The sequence below is a fragment of the Colobus angolensis genome, unplaced genomic scaffold (assembly GCF_000951035.1).
Source record: "Colobus angolensis palliatus isolate OR3802 unplaced genomic scaffold, Cang.pa_1.0 Scaffold7, whole genome shotgun sequence".
In the NCBI taxonomy this organism is placed as follows: Eukaryota; Metazoa; Chordata; class Mammalia; order Primates; family Cercopithecidae; genus Colobus; species Colobus angolensis.
This window is the reverse complement of record NW_012120709.1, coordinates 29,401,870-29,423,018: the sequence shown is the minus strand read 5'-3', so window position 1 is coordinate 29,423,018 and position 21,149 is coordinate 29,401,870. Positions and strand designations below refer to the sequence as shown.

The window sequence follows — 21,149 nt, the reverse complement described above, 5'->3', positions numbered from 1 at the left end:
TTAGAAAAACCGAGGAAATTAAAAAAAAAATACTAATGCCCTGATCCCACCTCAAACCCATTAAATCATAAGCTCTGGGAGTGGCCCCAGATATCAATATATTTTAAAAGTTCCCTATCTACTATTTAAAAAAATTTTAAAGTCCAGACACAGTGGCTCACATCTACAATCAAAGCACTTTGGGAGGCTGAGGCAGGTGGATCGCGAGGGCAGGAGTTCAAGACCAGCCTGGCCAAGATGGTGAAATCCCCATCTCTACTAAAAACACAAAAATTAGCCAGGCATGGGGGCCAGTGCCTGTAATCCCAGCTACTCGGGAGGCTGAGGCAGAGAATTGCTTAAACCTGGAGGTGGGGGTTGCTGTGAGCTGAGCTCATGACACTGCACTCCAGCCTGGGCGACAGAGTGAGCCTCCGTCTCTAAATAAATAAATAAATATTAAAAGTTCCCCAGGTGGGTCTAATCTGCATCCAGGTTTGGGAAACATGAATGAAGGCAGCTACACAGGATTTAGGTCCCTAAGTTATTTAAGGGCCCTTCATTGCCTCCATTAGTTACCTGTTTTAAATCAAGAAAATAGTGTCTGTGCTATGTGGCATTCTAGCCATCAGGATGTACTGCAGGAAGCAAACTTAAAGTTATGCAATCTTAATGCTGGAAAAGATTCCGGAGATAACCCAGTTCTCCAGCACATCCACACCATCCCTGGTAGATGTTTACTCACTGCCTAAATTCATGCCCCATGTCCTGGCAAGACTTACCTGTTTGTCAGTATTAGTATGTTTAAAGATCTTCTATGGGTTGAGGAGGAGAAAAGAAATCTGTTTCATGCATGATGAACATATTGCTCCCTAATTGAGCGCAACCTGAATGCCAGAAAGCTCTTCTTTATATGCGCAGATATATGTCTCTGTATTTTCTATGCCTCTGCCCTCTGGAATAACACAGACCAGACTAACCCCTTCTTCAGACAACAGTTCTGCGCAGGTAGAAGCTGACCCTGGTCTCCTGTGAGCCTGCTCTTATTTAGAAGACCGACTGTCTCATTCCCCTGTGCTGCAGTACTCAGGTCAGCCTCCTCTGCCCACTCTCTGTTCCACTGCCTAGAAATGCTGTTAAGTCTCTCCCCTCAGAACTGATGTAATTAGTTTTAAAATTTAGATTTAGGACTTTACATGCGTTTTGTTACATTTCCTCTGGCGGGCTGTGTAGTGGAGAAGCAGCAAGGTGTATGACTAGAAAGAACTTGCGTTTTGGGATCTGTCCTGTTTGTGTTCAGATCTTCTGTCTGCTGTTTACTTTGACTTCAGACTTGTATTCAATACAGAAAGAGGTAAAATATTTGTTAAATATTAAGTGATAAGTAAATATTTGACAATGAAGACACCCTCATTCCTGACCACTCAGTGTGGCTTCCCTGTACAAAACACAACATGTTGTTTCTTTTATTTCAGGTGTAACCTTACTTCTACCGGAGCTGTCTCTATTAACTTTGCTAAAGTAACTATCACAATTACTGTACTTATATATAGAGAGAGATAGGCCAGATAGACAGTGTGAACGTTTGAATACTTAAGGTTAATCTGAAAGTGGGGAAAATGTAAAAGCTTTTTAACATTTTTGTGCTTGAATTTTCATTCCTAAAACACGAAACAAAAACAGACTATTTGATCATGGAATTCTGATTACAAATGGAACTAATCACCAGGTTTTGAATGACTAACCTACATGGCAAATGGAAAACTTTACATCATGAAAAAGTTCAACTTGTGCTGAAATGAAAAGCTTAGAACTATAAATGAGCTATTTCTCTTCTTTCTCTCTCTCTCTCTTTCTTTTTTCCCCCCCCCAGATCTTGCTCTGTGGTCCAGGCTGGAGTGCAGTGGCACAATCTTGGCTTACAACCTCCGCCTCCTGGGCTCAAGTGATTCTCCTGCCTCAGCCTTCCAAGTTGCTTGGACTACAGGCATGTGCCACCACGCCCACCTAATTTTTGTAGTTTTAGTAGAGACAGGGTTTCACCATGTTGCCCAGGTTGATCTCAGACTAATGGACTCAAGTGATCGGCCTGCCTCCTAAAGTGCTGGGATTATAGGTATGAGCCACCAAAGCCGGCTATTTATCATATTTCTATCTCAGTCCCTCTCACAGTGCTAGTTCAAGATGAGACACTAGATCATTATAAAAGTATTAGATTTCACAACTTTTCTCAACGTTATGGCAAAGGTTTCAATCCCATGTGACCATGATGTTCAACAGAAACACGACTCATTTAAAAGAAAAATCGACTCTATCTTGGAGGAGAAATGAAGGTCAAGAGTAAAAAACCTAACTAAGCTGACTTAGCAGGTAAGGAAATCATCCTTTTCAAACCTCAAAGTGGGGATGACTCAGAGAAACTGTCGTCTGGAGCCTGAGAAAAAAGGAAGTTGAACTCTTTCATAGATCTGCCATGAGGATGCTGATTCCCTGACCAAGCTAAGTGACTAAGAAATAAAGGGGACTTAGTTTAGTTAATTCAGGTTATTCCTGTTGATACTGTTTGACTGACAATGATGGAATCTCTTATATAGCACTGGTGAAAAGTTTACAAATGAAAAATACAGTGTCCCACGCTTCCTCTTCCAGAAAATGTAGGATATACAATATTTCCCTCCACAGGCTGTTTTGGTAGAACACAGCGGCTGAATCACCCCAGTGAGATCCCTGGGCAAGTAAAGCATACTTTTACATTATCTCTTTCAAAGTGGAATGGGACACAACCTCTGCCAGCTATTTTTTTTTTTTTTTGTGAACCATTCTATTAATACCAATCAAATCGAGAAAATGATCAAATGAAATTGCATTTTGAGCATCATAAGCTGTGTAATGTCTATTCTGTTAAATTGGGGCCTATAATTGCTTCTCTACTGAAAAGATACAACAAAGACAGCAATCATGGCTTGTCATTATCCCAGACTAGAAAACCGGCCTTTGCAGGGAGGACTTCAAAGGCTTGTGGTTCTCGAATTGCATTTGGCTGCTATTGTTGAAGCGCAGGCAATCTTGATGAGGTGTTTACACTGAGGTAAGGCGCAGAGCAGAGCGGCTGAGTGCCTGGGTCTAGAGCCATTAAAAAATTGTACATTATGTTCCTTGCTTTGAAGTGAGGGTTTGTAGGTAGGAAAGCAACTCAGATTGAGTACAGCTGAGCTAGATTGGGCTGCTACTTCTTGCTCAAAGAAACTCATCAGGTTCTTAGAGAATCAGACAGCACTACAAAAAAAGTTGATGCTTTACCAAGAGCTGTATGTGAGTCGAATCCACGTAAAGACACACTGAAACATGTTTAAATAAGGACGTTACCATTAAGTTCTGCAATCACTGGAGGTTTTGCCTTTTTTCCTTTATATTGTTTTTACTACTGACTTTATGTTCAGATGTTGTGGGGGGGCCCACATTAATTTATTGGGTTCTTTGTTACTCTCGTTCTTTGACGGTATTGACAACTAGCACATATCCAAATTAAATAGAGTTGATTTTTTAAGTAGTGTTAGCTTACCATCATTCCAACACCTATTATTCAATTCCCTGCTTCCAGGCATAATACTGGATTCAGTAAGCATTTCTCGATTAACTTGGCTAAGGAGTGAGCTGAAGTATTTATTTCTCTACCCTATTTCTAATATACCTTGCTGTGTGTCGATTCACACCTGCTCACGGCAGCACTGCTGCCACCTGTGTTTATACACAGCCAGCAAAAGAGGCGGAGACACAATGATAGAAATTGTCTGCCAGTCTGCTATTGTGAGGCTGCAACCCTGATATTTAGCACAGCTGTTTCAATTATCCAAAGATTCGTATTATTCAGCTGTTTAGAGGCAAAGGACATGAAATATTTTGGCTCTGCTGTTGGCCATAGTCTCCATTCCTCTAGATTGCCTCATAATGTATTTAGCATGCACATGTTCAGTGAGAACTGGATGACACTGAAACCCTTTTTTTTTTTTTTTTTCGTATTTTTAGTATAGACGGGGTTTCGCCATGTTAGCCAGACTGGTCTTGAACTCCTGACCTCAGGTAATCCGCCCACCTCAGCCTCCCAAAGTGCTGGGATTACAGGAGTGAGCCACCCTGCCTGGCCATGAAACCTTTTAATATATTTTTTTCTACATTCATTTTCAGCATCAGATACTTGAACTTTAAAAGGCCCCAAGCTAATGGTCAGTCGCCTACTTAAAAACCCTTCAATAGCTTTCCATTCCCTCAGTCTTCAAAGACTTACAAGGCCCTGTGGCCTCAGGTTCCTGTCTACTTCTTCAGCCGTGGCCCCTTGCTCTCTTCCTGCTGTACTTCTCGGCTTTGCTGATGCGCCAGGGGCACTATTGTCTCTGGGTCTTTGCATAGGCCATTCTTTGCCTGGAAATTCAGTTATTTAGGGAATTTCTTTGCCCCTTCACTTCACTTACTCTTTTTTTTTTTTTTTTTTTGGAGACAGAGTCTTTCTTTGTTGCCCAGGCTGGAATGCAGTGGCATAATCTTGACTCACTACAACCTCCGCCTCCCAGGTTCAAGTGATTCTCCTGCCTCAGTCTCCCAAGTAGCTGGGATTACAGGCGTGCACCACCATGCCTGGCTAATTTTTGTAATTTTAGTAGAGATGGGGTTTCACCATGTTAGCCACGCTGGTCCTGAACTCCTGACCTCAAGTGATCCACCACCTGAGCCTCCCAAAGTACTGGGATTACAGGCGTGACCCACTGCGCCCGGCCCACTTCACTTATTCTGACCCATCCCATCCACTGTTCAGCCTTGGCTGAAATGTAACTTTTTCCAGAAAGCCTTCCCTGCCACCTCAGAGGCGGCTACAATAGTTGCATCTGAGCTCATGGCCTTAGTACTCTGTACTTTCCTTTTGTAATAAGTATCACCCTGGTAATTTTTTTTTTTTTCTCCCTCTGCACTGTAAATTCCCGTAAGGCAGGAAAAAGGAGGGACCATGTGCAGGGCTGTCTTGCTGTATGGCTCTAGGGGTACTACTCATCTGTGCTATGCTCTGAATGTGCCTGGCATCTAGATGGTCAATAAATACAACGGCATGAAAAGATCAATCTGGGTTGCTCACTAAACTTGCATTTATATCAGAATACATATAATCTACTTGTTTATCTGGTAGGATGTGTGGTTTATTTTAAAGTCAGGTAGCCGGCTGTTGACAAAATAAGGTGGAAACTAGAACTTTATCTTCCATTCCACTCTCCCTTGTTCCCAGCTTCAGTCCCTGAAATTTGCATTTGCTACTCCCTCTTCCAGAAATCCTCTTCAAATACTCGCATGGCGGGCCCTCTCACCTCCTCCATATCTTTCTCAGGGAGACTCTGCCTCATAGCCCATTTAAAGTTGTGATTTCCCACCACCTCAGCAATCCTTAGCAGTTCTGCCCAGCTTTATTTCTGTCTTGACCTCCATAAAATTATCATGCACCAATGCACTCATTTATCTGTTTTCTCTGTTGTCTATCTCCTACCTCAGGAGGCCTGGGATTTCTGTCTGCTTTTGTTCAGGGATGTATCCCAAGCACCTATGACAATGTCTGACACATAATCATCTCTTAATAAATATATGCTAGGCTGGACGCAGTGGCTCACACCTGTAATCCCAGCACTTTGGGAGGCTGAGGCAGGCGGATCACTTGAAACCAGGAGTTTGAGACCAGCCTGGCCAATATGGCAAAATCTTGTCTCTACTAAAAATACAAAAATTAGCTGGGTGTAGGTGGCTCATGCCTGTAATCCCAGCTACTTGGGAGACAGAGGCATGAGAGTCGTTTGGACCCAGGAGGCAGAGGCTGCAGTGAGCTGAGATGGCACCACTGCATTCCAACCTGGGTGACAGAGCGAGACTGTGCCTCCAAAATAAGTAAATAAGTAAAATAAAATAAATAAATACATGCTAAGTGAATAATGGCCTTTTTCAAGAATGTGAAAGAGATTTTTAGGAATATCTCATATAACTTAGAGAAAGGTTGATTATCCAGCAATCTGAACTCTCCCTAACAAACTAAGAATATGTAAGGGTGACCTCTGAATGGACACATTAGAGATTAAAAAAAAAAATTCACAAAGCTCACACATTGCACTGAAATTGCTCCATTACTAAAATTCTTCAATGAATTCATACAACTGAGAGGAAAGGCCTAACATTTTAGCACAGTGGTTTTAAAATTTCAGAATGTATTAAAATCACTTGGAAGGCTTGTTAAAACACAGATTGCTGGACCTCACCCCAGAGTTTCTGACTCAGGAGGTCAAAAACTCCTCCTGAGATTTTGGGGCCCAAAAATCTCCACTTGTATTAAGTTCCCAGGTGATGCTGATGCTTCTGGTCCGAGGAACACAATATGAGAGCTTCTGCTTTAAAATGACATACAGGGCCTGCATGAAAGACGTCTGCCAATTTCTCTAACCTAAATATCCATATTCTCATCCTCACAATCTAGCCACATACAACTACAGCACTATCCACCTTCTCCTTAACTAACTCACTGGATGAAGTGACATTTTCTATTCTTGAAGATATCCTGAGGCCATAGCTAAATGCTTACGGCTGCTAGGCTCTCTCTAGTACACCTTGGTACTTCCACTTCCACTTGTTGAGTTGTATGTTTACCAAGAGTCTTTTCCATTTGTTCCCAAACCTGTTTATTCCTACTGTACCTGTTGTTAAAATTATGAAATTTATTTAAAGATTAGATAATCTGAAGAAATCTGAGCATGAATAGAGAGGCGTTATATTCATGAAAACTTAGTTAAATGATTTAGAATGACCCAATAAAAGCAAATGGCAAAATAAAATGTTGGGGGCGGGCAGGGGGAACTGTAAAAAATTAGGGGAAACATTCACCACAAAAACCTAGCGATTATGGCCAGGTGCAGTAGCTCACGCCTGTAATCTCAGCGCTTTGGGAGGCTGAGGTGGGAGCATCACCTGAGGCCAGGAGTTTGAGAGCAGCTGGGTGAAACCCTGTCACTACTAAAAATACAAAAATTAGCTGGGCATCGTGGCAGGTGCCTGTAATCCCAGCTACTCAGTGGCTGAGGCATGAGAATTACTTGAACCCAGGAGGTGGAGGCTGCAGTGAGCCAAGATCGTGCTACTGCACTCCAGCCTGGTTGACAGAGGGAGACTACAACTCAAAAAACAAAAGACAAAAAAAACAAAAAAAAACCACACACACACCTAGAAATTATGTTCTTAAATTGTTTCTTAAGGTTTTTTAAGTTTGTACTCTGCTATCAAGAAATCAAAACTGCAAATGATAGATGCTCTCAAACTGATGGAAGAGAAACAACGACACTCCAGTTAGTAGAATCTGCACTGGTAGAAACGACCTTGGCCCCTTGGTTAAAAAAAAAACTGGTGAATCAGGGTATATTTATATAGTTTAAGTGAAACTCAAGTACTTATGGTATATAGTTATCATTTTTCATATCTGCTTTAACCAATTTAAAAACAATTTTATTAATATATAATGTTTGTACATATTTATGGAGTATATGTGATATTTTGTTACATATACAGAATGTGTAATGAACAAGATATTTGGGGTATTCATCACCTCCAGTATTTACCATTTCTTGGTGTTGGGAACATCTCAAATGCTCTCTGCTAGCTACTTTGAAATATACAACACATTTTTACTAACTACAGTCACCCTAACTTTGTTATGGAACATTCGAATTTATTTGTTCTATCTAATTGTGTGTTTGCACCAATTCATCAACCTCTCTTCATCTTCCCTACCCCTCAGACCCTTCCCAGCCTCTGGTAACTATCATTCCACCTTTTACCTCTGTGAGATCTTTGATTTAATTGACAAACTATCAGTTCCTGACCAGCAGTATGGAGGTTTCTTCTGTACTGACAGCTTTCTACTGAAACAGTGTTCTTTCACAACTTCATGCCATTGACCCTGCCCCCTTTGCCTGCAATGCCCTTACTACCAACTTCCACCTGTTAACTTCTACTTTTTAGGGCTGGGTGCTGTGGCTCATGCCTGTAATCCCAGCACTTTGGGAGGCTGAGGTGGGTGGATCACTTGAGGTCAAGAGTTCAAGACCAGCCAGGTCTACATGGTGAAACCCCGGGCTCTACTAAAACTACAAAAATTAGCCAGGCGTGGTGGCAGGAACCTGTAATCCCAGCTACTTGGGAGGCTGAGGCCGGAGAATCCCTTGAACCCGGGAGGCAGAGGTTGCCAACAGTGAGCTGAGATCGTGCCACTGCACTCCAGCCTGGGTGACATAGCGAGACCCTGTCTCAAGAAACACAAACAAAAATACAAACAAAACAATACCCTTCTTCGTTTTAAAGAATCAGTTCCATGATTGCCTTTTGTGTGAAGCCCTCTCTGACTTCCCTGGACAGTCAGGCACCTTTTCTTCCAGGTTCTTTGGGACCTTATCTGATACTAGCACAGCAATTTTCACTTGGCATTGACTGTTTACATGTCTGCTTCCAATTCGGCCATAAGCTCCTTAAGAGCAGATACAGACAGCAGCAGAAAATTACCGCAGACTCATAGCAGTCTGGGTCATTCAACAAAGAGGCAAAGAAGCGATCACATTGCCATAGCTTCTTACTTTGCTACAGAATGGTGCAATATGACCCGTGTAAGGAAGCACAGAATTATCAGGTACGCTAGGTACATTTTGAAAACTATCCTTAAAAATGATGAAAATGATAGAAATTTATGTTAAATTTCTGGTTTTCAAAGGGACATGCTTTAGTTTTGTGGATTTTTTATTTTATTTTATTTTTTCCTTTTGAGACGGAGTCTCACTCTGTCCCCCAGGCTGGAGCGCAGTGGCGCGATCTCGGCTCACTGCAAGCTCCGCCTCCCGGGTTCACGCCATTGTCCTGCCTCAGCCTCCCGAGTAGCTGGGACTACAAGCGCCCGCCACCACGCCTGGCTAATTTTTTGTATATTTAGTAGAGACGGGGTTTCACTGCGTTAGCCAGGATGGTCTCGATCTCCTGACCTCATGATCCACCCGCCTCGGCCTCCTGAAGTGCTGGGATTACAGGCGTGAGCCACTGCGCCTGGCCGGAAATTTTCTTTCTTATGGATCCCTCTTCAATAATGCCAAATTAATGAAGTGTCACTCTATAGATCATACAAATTGGTAGTTTAAGCAGCCAAGTGCTGAACAGTGCACACAAGAAAGAGGCCTTAAAAATGGCTTGTATTGAAAAAAATCATAAAGTTCAATTGAACTTATGCTGTCATAAGTAAGTGCTCTTGTAGTAATAGCAGAGGGCAAAATAAGAAAATTTATCAATCGATGAACATCTGTAGAGTTCCTATTCTGTAGAAGAATAATTTTTGTAAGTATAATAGGATAGGTGAGACTCAAAACACCACCAACCTGGAAGAATCCTATAAGAAAAGGATTCTATGTTTCTAACCAAATATAATTACAAAAAGATGACCATAACTTAAATCAAGGTAAAGCTTAATCTTATAAACAACCAAAAGTTTCACTAAATTTAAAACTATGAGAAAGAGCAAGATATCCTTTAGGTGGTAACCTTCCGCATTAGGAGACTGACTGTAAATTTAAACCAAACATTCAATAATAAATATAACTTATATTTATATAGGGCTGTAAGATTATAAAAAGCTTTCACATAGCATATCTCATTTGATTATCTCAACACTCCTGAGTCTGTGGTATAAGGCAAACATTTGTAATTTTAATGAGGAAGAATAAGAATAAGAGTTTGTGATTTGCCATGGCTCCAAATGGGACTCAAATCAGGTCTTTTGACTTCAAATTCTGGTGTTTAACTGCACAAGTTCTTGTTAATCCCCGCCTCTGCTTTTTTTTCCTTTTTTCATTTTGAAAACAATGAAATTTTGTACCAAAGAAAAACTATTTAAAACTTACATTTCTTCATCAAATTATTAGCTAGTGCTTGCTGTACGCCAGGATCTGGGAATTCAAAGATGAACAAGCCCATGATCTTAAGAAGCAGTCATCTGTACATGATGAAGACCGAGCACTGCGGAGTTATGGGTTCTGCGGGAGATGTTCAGGAATGAGGGAGGTGGTGGAAGGAGGATCTTCAAAGAGCCTTTACAAAGGCAGAGACATATGAGCTGAATCTCAAAAGGAGAATAAGGTTTTCCTAAGCAAACAAGCCAAGGCAAGAGTAGCCCATCAGCATGAACAAAGAAGGGGCTAAAGGAAATGCTGGGTCTGGGCTCCGCAAGTTCCTGGAGTATGGCCAGGCGTGAGACACAAGTAGGGAGTGATGAAAGATGAGGCTACAGGAGGAGAAAGGAGCCAGGTCAGGAAGGGCCTTTCGTACCACTCTGAGAGTTTGAATTTTATCTTGAAGGTAACACGGTGTCACATTAAGCAATGCTGAAAGAATTGCCCTATGAAATTGTCCTTCAAAACTAAAGTACCAAATATATGATCCAGGGTTATTAATAAATTCCTTATTGTAAAGTGTAAATATTTGAAACAGTATCTGAGACCACATGCAACTGTTAAATACTGTCAACTAGTTGCATACAAGATTGTAGGGTTCTGTAATCCCTAGGACCTGTTTGATTGACGGGGGACCCTCGAGAGATAGCATGGTGAGCGTGCGGTGTACCTGGATAGGCCGCCTAGGTAGGCAGTCTTTTGAGAGTCTTACCATCGAATGGCCTCCTAGGGCATGTGGACGTTATTGTTTTGCCTACACTTTGTTCTTACTCTGTCTGAAGTTATATCTCTTTCATTTTGAGGCAATGTAGCCTTAAAAGAAGAGAAAGCTGGTTAGAAGAGCCTCTTCCCTGAGTGGCATCTTCTCCTGTGGTGTGAGGAGTGTCTGGTGGTAACGACAGCTTCCCTTCACGGAGTGTCTGCCCCGAGTCAGTAGCTTTGTATACATTCTTCAAATAGCCCTCCAAAGCATATCATATATTCCTTGTTTGCTTCCGCCATATATAGATGAGGAAGGTGAGGTGAGGTTTATTTTTATTTATTCTTAATTTTGATTCTTTTCTCCTTTTTCAAGACAGGGTTTTACTCTGTTATCCAGGATGGAGTGCAGTGGTGAGATCCAGTCACTGCAGCCTTGCCCTCCCGGCTCAAGCGATCCTTCTGTCTCAGCCTCTGGAGTAGCTGGGAATACAGGCGTACCCCATTATGGCCAGCTAACTTTTGCATTTTTTTGGTGGAGATGAGGTTGAGCTGATATGGGCTATGCTGAAGAGCCAGGATTGAATCCAAGATTGACTCTTAAATCAGTATTTTGTTTTGGTTTTAGTTTTTCTCCCACAATATTTCGTTGTTCCCTAGCCAAAACGCTGCTACCAGGGATGGGGCCAATCAAAGCTCTTCCTCTAGATCTTGCATACTTTTCTCCTTCTCGTCCATTCGCACCTCCACTTGAATGATATGTCCTCAGAGAGACCTTCCCCAAGCACCTGGCTAGACATCCCAGTTTACTTTTTATTTTTGTTTTATATGGAGTCTCACTCTGTCACCCAGGCTGGAGTGCAGTCGCGAGACCTCGGCTCACTGCAACCTCCACCTCCCAGGTTCAAGCGATTCTCCTGCCTCAGCCTCCTGAGTAGGTGGGATTACAAGTGCACACCATGAGGCCCAGGTAAGTTTTGTATTTTTAGTACAGACGGGGTTTCACCATGTTGGCCAGGCTGGTCTCCAACTCCTGACCTCAGGTGATCTGCCCACCCCAGCCTCCCAAAGTGCTGGGATTACAGGCGTGAGCCACTGCACCTGATCCTCAGTTTATTTATTAAAGTTACCACTTTATTAAATAAAGGACTTTATTCCCTTTCATTACTTTTTTTTTCTTTTTTTTTTGAGATGGAGTTTTGCTCTTCTTGCCCAGGCTGGAGTGCAATGGTGAAATCTCGGCTCACCACAACCTCTGCCTCCTGGGTTCAAGTGAATCTCCGGCCTCAGCCTCCTGAGTAACTGGGATTACAGCCATGCGCTTGGCTAATTTTGTATTTTTAGTAGAGATGGGGTTTCTCCATGTTGGTCAGGCTGGTCTCGAACTCCTGACCTCAGGTGATCTGCCTGCCTCGGCCTCCCAAAGTGCTGGGATTACAGGCGTGAGCCACATTACTTTCTTAAATACAGTTTATTCAATCTCTTTTGAGGTATTATCAGTATCTGAAATTATTTTGTTACATGGTTCTAATCTTTGCTGTATGACTGGAATGTAAACTCCTTCAAGATAGGAGCTCTGCCTGTCTTGTTTTCTGTTAATATCCCAGCATTGAGAAGAGTACCTAATATTTAATACATATTTGGTGCTCAATAAATATCTGTTGGCTGACTGACCTGCTGTCTCAGCAACAGCCACAAAGATGTGTTAATCGAAGGTAGGACTGTGAATTGTTTGTGACTTTATATTATCTTGACTATAGGCCATTCAATAACCATATCACATTTGTAAATGATGTGTAATTTCTTTCCAGGGAAAGAGTTGAATAACACATATAAAGCATTTCTAACTCTTTTCTAAACCCATACTAAATTTCATCTTCATCAGTCTTTAAAGTAACATTAGAATCAAGATAGAAAGGTAGTTCATTTTTCAAAACACAGTTTTCTTTAACGGTGGATTACAAATGGACTCAAAGTGGAATGAGTTTCGGACAAATACTTTAGGCTAGTGAACAAATCATGAATAAAAGTAAGAACTGATTATTCACCAGCGAAGTTCCTGCCTGACCGTGATACTTAGGTGCCCTCTAGTGTGTGCTGGTTTTTATATCGGTTCCTCGCTTCACACATCATGTGATTAAGATTTTGTCATGTATTCAAAGGTGATTTTTCCAATGTATTTTAATGTACAATCAGCAGATCTATGCAAAATGGCAAAAGATTGCAGAACAATTGACTTTAAAAATCAACGGTTTCTACCCTAAGCATTAATTACAAGCATAACATGCAATTTAGGGGGGTGAGGAATCGGGGGTGTGAAATTATATCAGTTACTGCAAAATTTATATTATAAATGTCTCCTCCTATTTTTGTTGCTATTTTCCATTTTAATTTTTAAAAGGTAATACATAAGCATGGTTCAAAATTAATAGATTTGAAAAGGTACACAGTAAAAAGTTGTGCTCCCGCCCATTTCCCCTCCACCCCTTACAATTAACTACTTTTGCAGCCTTCCACAATTTCTTATGCATGCCATGCAAATGTAATATATATTTTTATTCCTCTGCATTGTTTTTTTTTGTTTTTGTTTTTTTTGGAGACAAGAGTCTCACTCTGTCACCCAGGCTGCAGTGCAGTGCTGCCATCTCGGCTCACGGGCAACCCTGCCTCCTGAGCTCAGGCAATTCTCATGGGCCTCCTGAGTAGCTGGGATTACAGCCACCCACCATGACACCCGGCTAATTGTTGTATGTTTTAGTAGAGACAGTGTTTCACCATGTTGGCCAGGCTGGTCTCAAACTGCTGACCTCAAGTGATCCTCCTACCTCGGCCTCCCAAAGTGCTGGGATTACAGGCATAAGCCACCACACCTGGCCCCTCTCCACTTTTCACATACTGCACCTTGAATTTCTTTCTTAATAAGAAATCCTGGTAAGTTATCCCTTATAGTTCATGGAGAGTGTCCTTATTTTTTTTTAACAGCTGCTGTGTACTCTACTGTATGGGTGTACCATAACTTATTTACTCCCCAAATGACAGATATTGGGGTGGTTTCCAATCTTTTGCTATTACAAATAAGGCTGAAATGAACAATTTTGTACAGATGTGATTTCAAAATTGCACACAAATATCTAGGATAAATTCCTGGAGCAAAATGTGTTGGGTCAAATAAAAATAATAATTTTGAACACTTTTATACTTACATGTATACCTATATATTTGCTATGGGTCAGTCACTGATCTTAGCACTCTCTATACATTTATTTATTTGTTTGTTTTATTTTATTTATTTATTTATTTATTTAAGACGGAGTCTTGCTCTGTCACCCAGTCTGGAGTGCAGTGGTGCAATCTTGGCTCACTGCAACCTCTGCCTCCCAGGTTCAAGTGATTCTCCTGCTTCGGCCTCCCAAGTAGCTGGGATTACAGGCACACATCACCATGCTCAGCTAATTTTTGTATTTTTAGTGTAGACGGGTTTCACGATGTTGGTCAGGCTGGTCACAAACTCCCGACCTCAAATGATCTGCCCGCTCTGGCCTCCCAAAGTGCTGGGTTTACAGGCATGAGTGACTGTGTGCGGCCTAACTCATTTATTTAATCTTCTTAATAAGCCTATGAGCAAAGTCCTATTATTGTCCTCATTTTAAAGATGGGGAAACTGAGGCACAGAGCGGTTTAGTAACTTGCAGAGGGTCAGACAGCTAGCAGGTGGCAGTGCCAACCAACCTGGCTCCAGAGTCCATACTCTTAGCCATTATGTTTTACTTTCTCAAGGAGTATATTTGTGTTCTAAGTAGACATTAACAAATTGTCCTCCATACTGGTTATACTAATTTATTCTCTCACCAGCTTGACTGTACTTTTTTGCCCACAGGGTCATTAAACTTACAGAATTTTGATAGTTTAATTACAGTTGAAAAATGGAATCCCATTATAGTATTAATTTGCATTTCTCTAATAGGCTGAGACTGGGTAACCTCTTATATGTGTAATAACCATATATATTAACTTTTCTTTGTTAACTTTCATTAACGAAGAAAAATACACAAAAAGTATAAATGAACAATTCACAGATTGTTCCTCTCATTGCTCTTAATTTCCAGAGCTTTCTTTATTATCCTTGCTTATTGACAGATTGTTCATTTATACTTTTTGTGTATTTTTCCTTGGAATTTGGTCTTTTTCTTACTGATTTCTAGGATTTCCTGAAATCTCTACCAAAAAACACAAAAATTAGCCAGGCGTGGTGGCGGGTGCCTGTAATCCCAGCTGCTCCGGAGGCTGAGGCAAGAGAATTGCTTGGACCTGGGAGGCGGAGCCTGCAGTGAGCTGAGATCGCGCCACTGCACTTCAGCCTGGGCAACAGAGTGAGACCCTGTCTCAAACAAAAAACAAAACAAAACAAAACAAAAGCCTCCACACTTTTCCCGCCTCCTACCCACAAATCAACTGAATAATCCTCTTAGCCATGGGAAACATGAATGCTCTGTAGATAATGACTTACACAACTTTGACTTTTAGATTTTGATAAAACCTTTGTGTTCTCTGTTCTAGCCCCTTGCTCATCAGAGGGTGGTCCATGGACCAGCAGCCTTGCATCTCCTGGGAACTTGTTAGAAATGCACACTCTGCATCTCACCCCAGACCTACTGGATCACAATCTGTATTTTAACAAGAGGCTAAAGTGGTTCATAAGTATTTTAAATTGTGAGAAGCAAAAGATCAGTGGTTCTCAAAGTGTAGGCCTGACAGCAGCAGCAGTATCACCTGGGTCCCACCCTACACCTGCTGAATCAGAAATGTGGGGGATGAGGTCTAGCAAGCTTTTAAAATAAGCCCTCCAGATGATTCTGGTGCACTCTAATGTTTGGGAACCACTGCTCTAGATCGGTGATTCTCAATCTTGGCTAAATATTGGAATCACCTGGGGAGTGTGGCTGACTCCCCATAGAGTGCAGCCCAGATGAGCTGAATTGCAATTTCAGTGGTTCATCCAGGGAATCAATATTTTTTAAATTCTCTAGGTGATTCCAGTGTGAAATCAAGGCTGAGAACTACTGCTCTAGTCTGGAACAATGCTTCTCAAACCTGGCTTCGCATTAGAAATACTCAACGAGCTTTATGAAAAACAAAAAAGAAAAACTGATGCTCAGGTTCTCAGAGATTTAAATTGGTCTGAATGAGGCAAAAAAAAATCACTTTTTTTTTTTTTTTTTTTGAGACGGAGGTTCTCTTGTTGCCCACGCTAGAGTGCAATGACGTGATCTCGGCTCACTGCAACCTCCGCTTCCCCAGGTTCAAGCGATTCTCCTGCCTCAGCCTCCCGAGTAGCTGGGATTACAGACATGCTCCACCAAGCCAGGCTAATTTTGTACTTTTAGTAGACATGGGATTTCTCCATGTTGGTCAGGCTGGTCTCGAACTCCTGACTTCAGGTGATCTGTCCACCTCAGCCTCCCAAAGTGCTGGGATTACAGGCATGAGCCACAGCACCTGGCCAAAACAAAGCACTTTTAAAAAATTCTCAGGTGATTCTGATATCCAGCCAGGTTTGCAAACTACTGCTCTAGAAATGCCATTCCCCCCATATAAACTTCAGGTTATAATAAAGAGTAGACAGTTTGGAGGTGATGGAAGAGATACATTTTTAATTTCCCTTATGTTTACTCAGCCTTTTCAGTGTATTAGGCTGGTGACTGTGAAGATTAAAAATCAACACAAACCCTAGCTCCTGCCCCTAGGGAACATATAATCTGTATCGGGAGGAGAGACACACACACGTCTACATATGAATAATGGTTCAAAAACAAAAAAAAAAAACCACATCATTTTATGCTACTGACTAGAATTCACTAAATCACACATATCATTATGTCACTGTTAGGTCAAATTCATTCCTATTCTTTTTAAAATAATAGGAAGCCAGGTCAGTGATGCACACCTATAGTCCCAGCCACTCAGGTGTCTGAGGCAGGAGGATCACTTGAGCCCAGGAGTTCAAGGCTGCAGGGTGTGATGATCGAATCTTGCATAGCAACTACACTCCAGCAATATAGCAAGACCCCGTCTCAAAAAAATAATAGGAGTAATCTCTTAAAAAAATAATAGGAGCGGCCAGGCACAGTGGCTCACACCTGTAATCCCAGCACATTGGGAGGCCGAGGCGGGCAGATCTCAAGGTCAGGAGATTGAGACCATCCTGGGTAACACGGTGAAACCCCGTCTCTACCAAAAATACAAAAAATTAGCCGGGCGTGGTGGCGGGCGCCTGTAGTCCCAGCTACTCGGGAGGCTGAGGCAGGAGAATGGTGTGAACCCGGGAGGCAGAGCTTGCAGTGAGGCAGATTGTGCCACTGCACTCCAGCCTGGGTGACAAAGCGAGACTCCATCTCAAAAATATATATATATATATATAATAGTAATAATAGGAGCAAGAAGTACATATATGTTGGAAAATGGTAAAGGGACAATTTTAAATACAATTAGCCTTTAGATATTTGAACTTGGAGAAAGTGTTGGGAAAAGTCAATGGCCCCTTCAGAGAGTAATATAAGAACTTAAAGAAACTTTCCTCCACGGCACAAAGAAAAGAAAATTAAGCTGTGGAATCACTGACAATTAATACTCCCTAATATTGTTTAGTAAATTAATTTATAACTACTAACAAAACTAGCGATTAATAAATCAACAATTAAAGAGTTCACAATAAATATTTCTCCCTTTTATTATTGGAAATAGAACTATTTCTTTTGATCTCAGACGAAAAAGGGAGTTTCTAAATGAAGAAAAACCCCAAATATTCTCCTTCCAGATCAGCTTCTTTTGAGAACACTTTTTAGTAATGAAAAATATTGTCCTAGTTTGAGATAAATTACTGGCTATAAACATTTTTCAGGCCAGGCATGGTGGCTCATGCCTGTAATCCCAACACTCTGGGAGCCAAGGTAAGAGGATCATTTGAGCCCAGGAGTTTGAGGTCAGCCTGGGCAACATGATGAGATCCCCATTTCTACAAAGACACTTAAAAACAAATTTAGCTAGATGTGGTGGTGCACGCCTGTGTTCCCAGCTACTTGCCGAGGCTGAGGCAGGAGGATTGCTTGAGCCCAGGAGGTTGAGGTTATAGTGAGCTATGATCGTGCCACTGCACTCCAGCTTGGGTGAAAGGCCGGACCCTGTCTCAATAGAAATTTTTTTTCAAAGATATTGGACTGTTGAATTTATTTACATTTTTAAATGAGCAATCATGCAAAATTCAAAATTTCATGTTTTATGGAACAAGAGTATATTAACATCTAAAATTGGGTAAAAATACTAACAACTGCTTGAATTCACCTAGTTTTTAAACTATTTCAGCTAGATATACTACACCTATTTCATTTAATTACTACTACAATGGCAAAGATGTGACATAATTTTTTTGAATTTTATTTATTTTTATTTTTTAATTAAAGTATTTTTAAGCCCAAATCTCACATCATTCTTTATTTTTATTTATTTATTTATTTTGAGACAGAGTCTCACTCTATGACCCAGGCTGGAGTGCAGTGGTGCCATCTCGGCTCACTGCAACCTCCGCCTCCCGGGTTCAAGTGATTCTTGTGCCTCAGCCTCCCGAGTAGCTGGGATTACAGGTAATCATCACTACACCCGGCTAATTTTTGTATTTTTGGTATAAATGGGTTTCACCATGTCGGCCAGGCTGATCTTGAACTCCTGGCCTTAAGTGATCCACCTCGACCTCCCAAAGTACTGGGATTACAGGCATGAGCCAACGCGCCACCAGACATAATTCTTTAAGACAAAAAAGGGAGTCTCTGAATAAAAACCACAAATGTTCATCCACCTCATCTATTTTGTTCTGTTAGAAAATGCTTAGAGGTTAGAACAGGTTAGAGTATGTTAAAAAAAAAATACCAATTGGGATTTGGAATAGGTCTAAGGGCAACCACATTTAACATAATAACCTCTCCTTTGTATTTGAAAATGACCTCATGTTAGCAGGTGATAAATATCAAGCTCTTTTTCCAGTAAGAGTGGTGGACTCTACCTTTCTAACCCCATTCTTGTCCTGTATCCCTGGACATACCCATAGGAGGTGGGCGGATAAGATCTTTATATGCACCTGTGAAATAGAACTAAGTTTACTGGCTCCAAAAGGTTTTGAATCCATCATGTGGGAGAGAATTTACTCTCAAAATGACTTGATGAGGAAGACAAGGCATTTATTACTGTCCCAATTTTATAAATAAAGCGACTAATGTTTAATTATATCATATCATTTACACAGGACAATAACAAATGATGTGATTTTCAATGGAGTTTATAGAAACATCTGAAGATTGAAAAAAAAAAAACCCACCTTATGTTGTACCCTACCCTCTCCCCGACCACCCAATATGTATACACAATTTGAGTTGAGAATCGCTTCTGTATGTGAGCCGGGGCATGTTCCACGTTAACCAGAATGTGCTGGGGCATTTAACGGGGTTGAAAACCTCTGCTGCGGTGGTAACAAAGGTAATCAACACAGGGAATCAAATGCTTAAGTTCTATGTTTCATCATTTGGAAAACGCAGTTTTAAAAAGTTCTATATTTCTTTGAATGGAGAATTTTGGATATAATAACTGACATAGTAACGCACTTATAATTACTTATAGTAATTATAGCAATTTTGGATATAATAATTGACATAGCAATAATTGACTTGTAGCAATTACACTGTAAACCATTGGTGGCTTTTGTTTTGGTCATAAGAATTTGTGGAATAAATATAAACATAAACATACAGGGTATGCTGTGGAAGCATTTGTTTTACCCAGCTAGGTGGCTGCTATTGTCATCCTAAAGGAAGTGGTATGTAGACATTTCAAACAAACGTAAATTCTAGTTTAATGTTCCAGAAGATAACTTAAAGTAGCCACTACGTACCTGTTCTGGATAAGATTCCCCTCTTTTTTTATTGTGAAGTTGAAGATAAGAGTCCATTTTAGGGGTGGGTAATCCCAGAGTGAGCTTGTTTTTTTCCACAAAATGTTGTTTGGACTTCCTTCGCCGAGGGCCACGTGATCCCGGCAGGAAAACCTCGTTATGTGAACTCGAGCTCTTCCCGTACTGAGAAAGGCTGCTCGACTTCTCCTCCAGGTCACTGTGGCTCAGCTCTGAAAATGGCTTGCTGCGACCGGCACCACGCTCATAGTTTGGGCTTAAAAATTCACTACCAAGTAAAGAAGCTGCACTCTGTGGACTCTCTTTCTGCTCGCCTTTTCCCCCGGAGAGCTCCACTGACGTCTCCTGGGAAGGGTAGAGGGGAGCCAAAGGCAGATTTTCTAAAGAGCTGTCCGGGGACTCCGGCAACGCTTCCACAGACAGCAGCTGACCTTCCTCCTTCTTACTCTTCCAGTTCGGGTCATAGCGGAGGTCTGAATATTTGTCTTCTATTGGTTGTTGCCTGCCCAAGGCAGAAGAGAAATGTCAAGTCCTTAATTAAAATAAATTCACTTCTTATAGTCAGTTGATCATTTTATTTGAAATCAACCTCAGTCTTTCTCCTATAGTTTTCCTTTTATTATCTGTATGTTAAACACAAATCACAGCAGGGTGCAGTGGCTCATACCTGTAATCCCAACACTTTGGGAAGCCAAGGCAGGAGGATCGCTTGAAGCAAGGAGTTCAAAGCCAGCCTGGGCAACACAGTAGGACTCCATCTTTGCAACAAACTTTTTAAAAAAATTAGCTGGGTATGGTGTAGTACCTGTAGTCCCAGCTACTCAGGAGGCTGAGGAGGGAGGACTGCTTGAGCTAAGGAGTTAGCGGCTACAGTGAGCTATAATCATGACACTGCACTCCAGCCTGGGAGACAGCGTGAGACCCTGTCTCTTAAAATAAATAATTAATAAACATAAAGACAGATCCCAGGCCCCAATTAGACCCACACACTACACATAAGGGCTAAAGGCCTTAATTGTCCAAGTTCATTGAAATATGGAATAAAAATGGATAATTAAGTGTCAGAAAACAACTGAAAAACAAATGTCTATAATGTTAAACCAATAATCACTGTGGTTCAATGAATGCAATTACTTATGTACAAGAACAATGACTCAGTATTTTAGCTGGTGAAGCTAAAACTGTGTTTCACACTTTGGCTGGTAATACATTTCATACACTGACTAACAATGTTCTGGTCAAGGACAAGCCACATATATGACTGAGGTCCTATGATACTGTAATAAAGCTGAAAAATTCCTGTCATCTAGTGACGCTGTAGTCCTTGGAATATCATAGTACAATGTGTTGCTCATTATGTTTGTGGTGCTGCTGGTATAAACAAACCTACAGCACTGCCAGTCCTATAAAAGTATAGCACATACAATTATATACAGCACATAATCCTTGATAATGATAATCAACAACTATGTTACTGGCTTTTGTATTTACTATATGATATGGTTTGGAGCTGTGTCTCC

General features: G+C 41.2%; 1 protein-coding gene across 1 annotated transcript in view; it reads right to left on the bottom strand.

Moving 5' to 3' along the window:
* Window positions 1-21,149, bottom strand: part of LOC105501151 (chromosome unknown open reading frame, human C11orf63) — a 71,386-nt gene that overhangs the window by 30,295 nt on the left and 19,942 nt on the right. Inside the window, exon 3 of the mRNA XM_011926991.1 lies at window positions 19,612-20,131. Within this exon, the coding sequence (XP_011782381.1) occupies window positions 19,612-20,131 (520 nt within the window). The remainder of the gene's footprint in view (window positions 1-19,611; window positions 20,132-21,149) is intronic.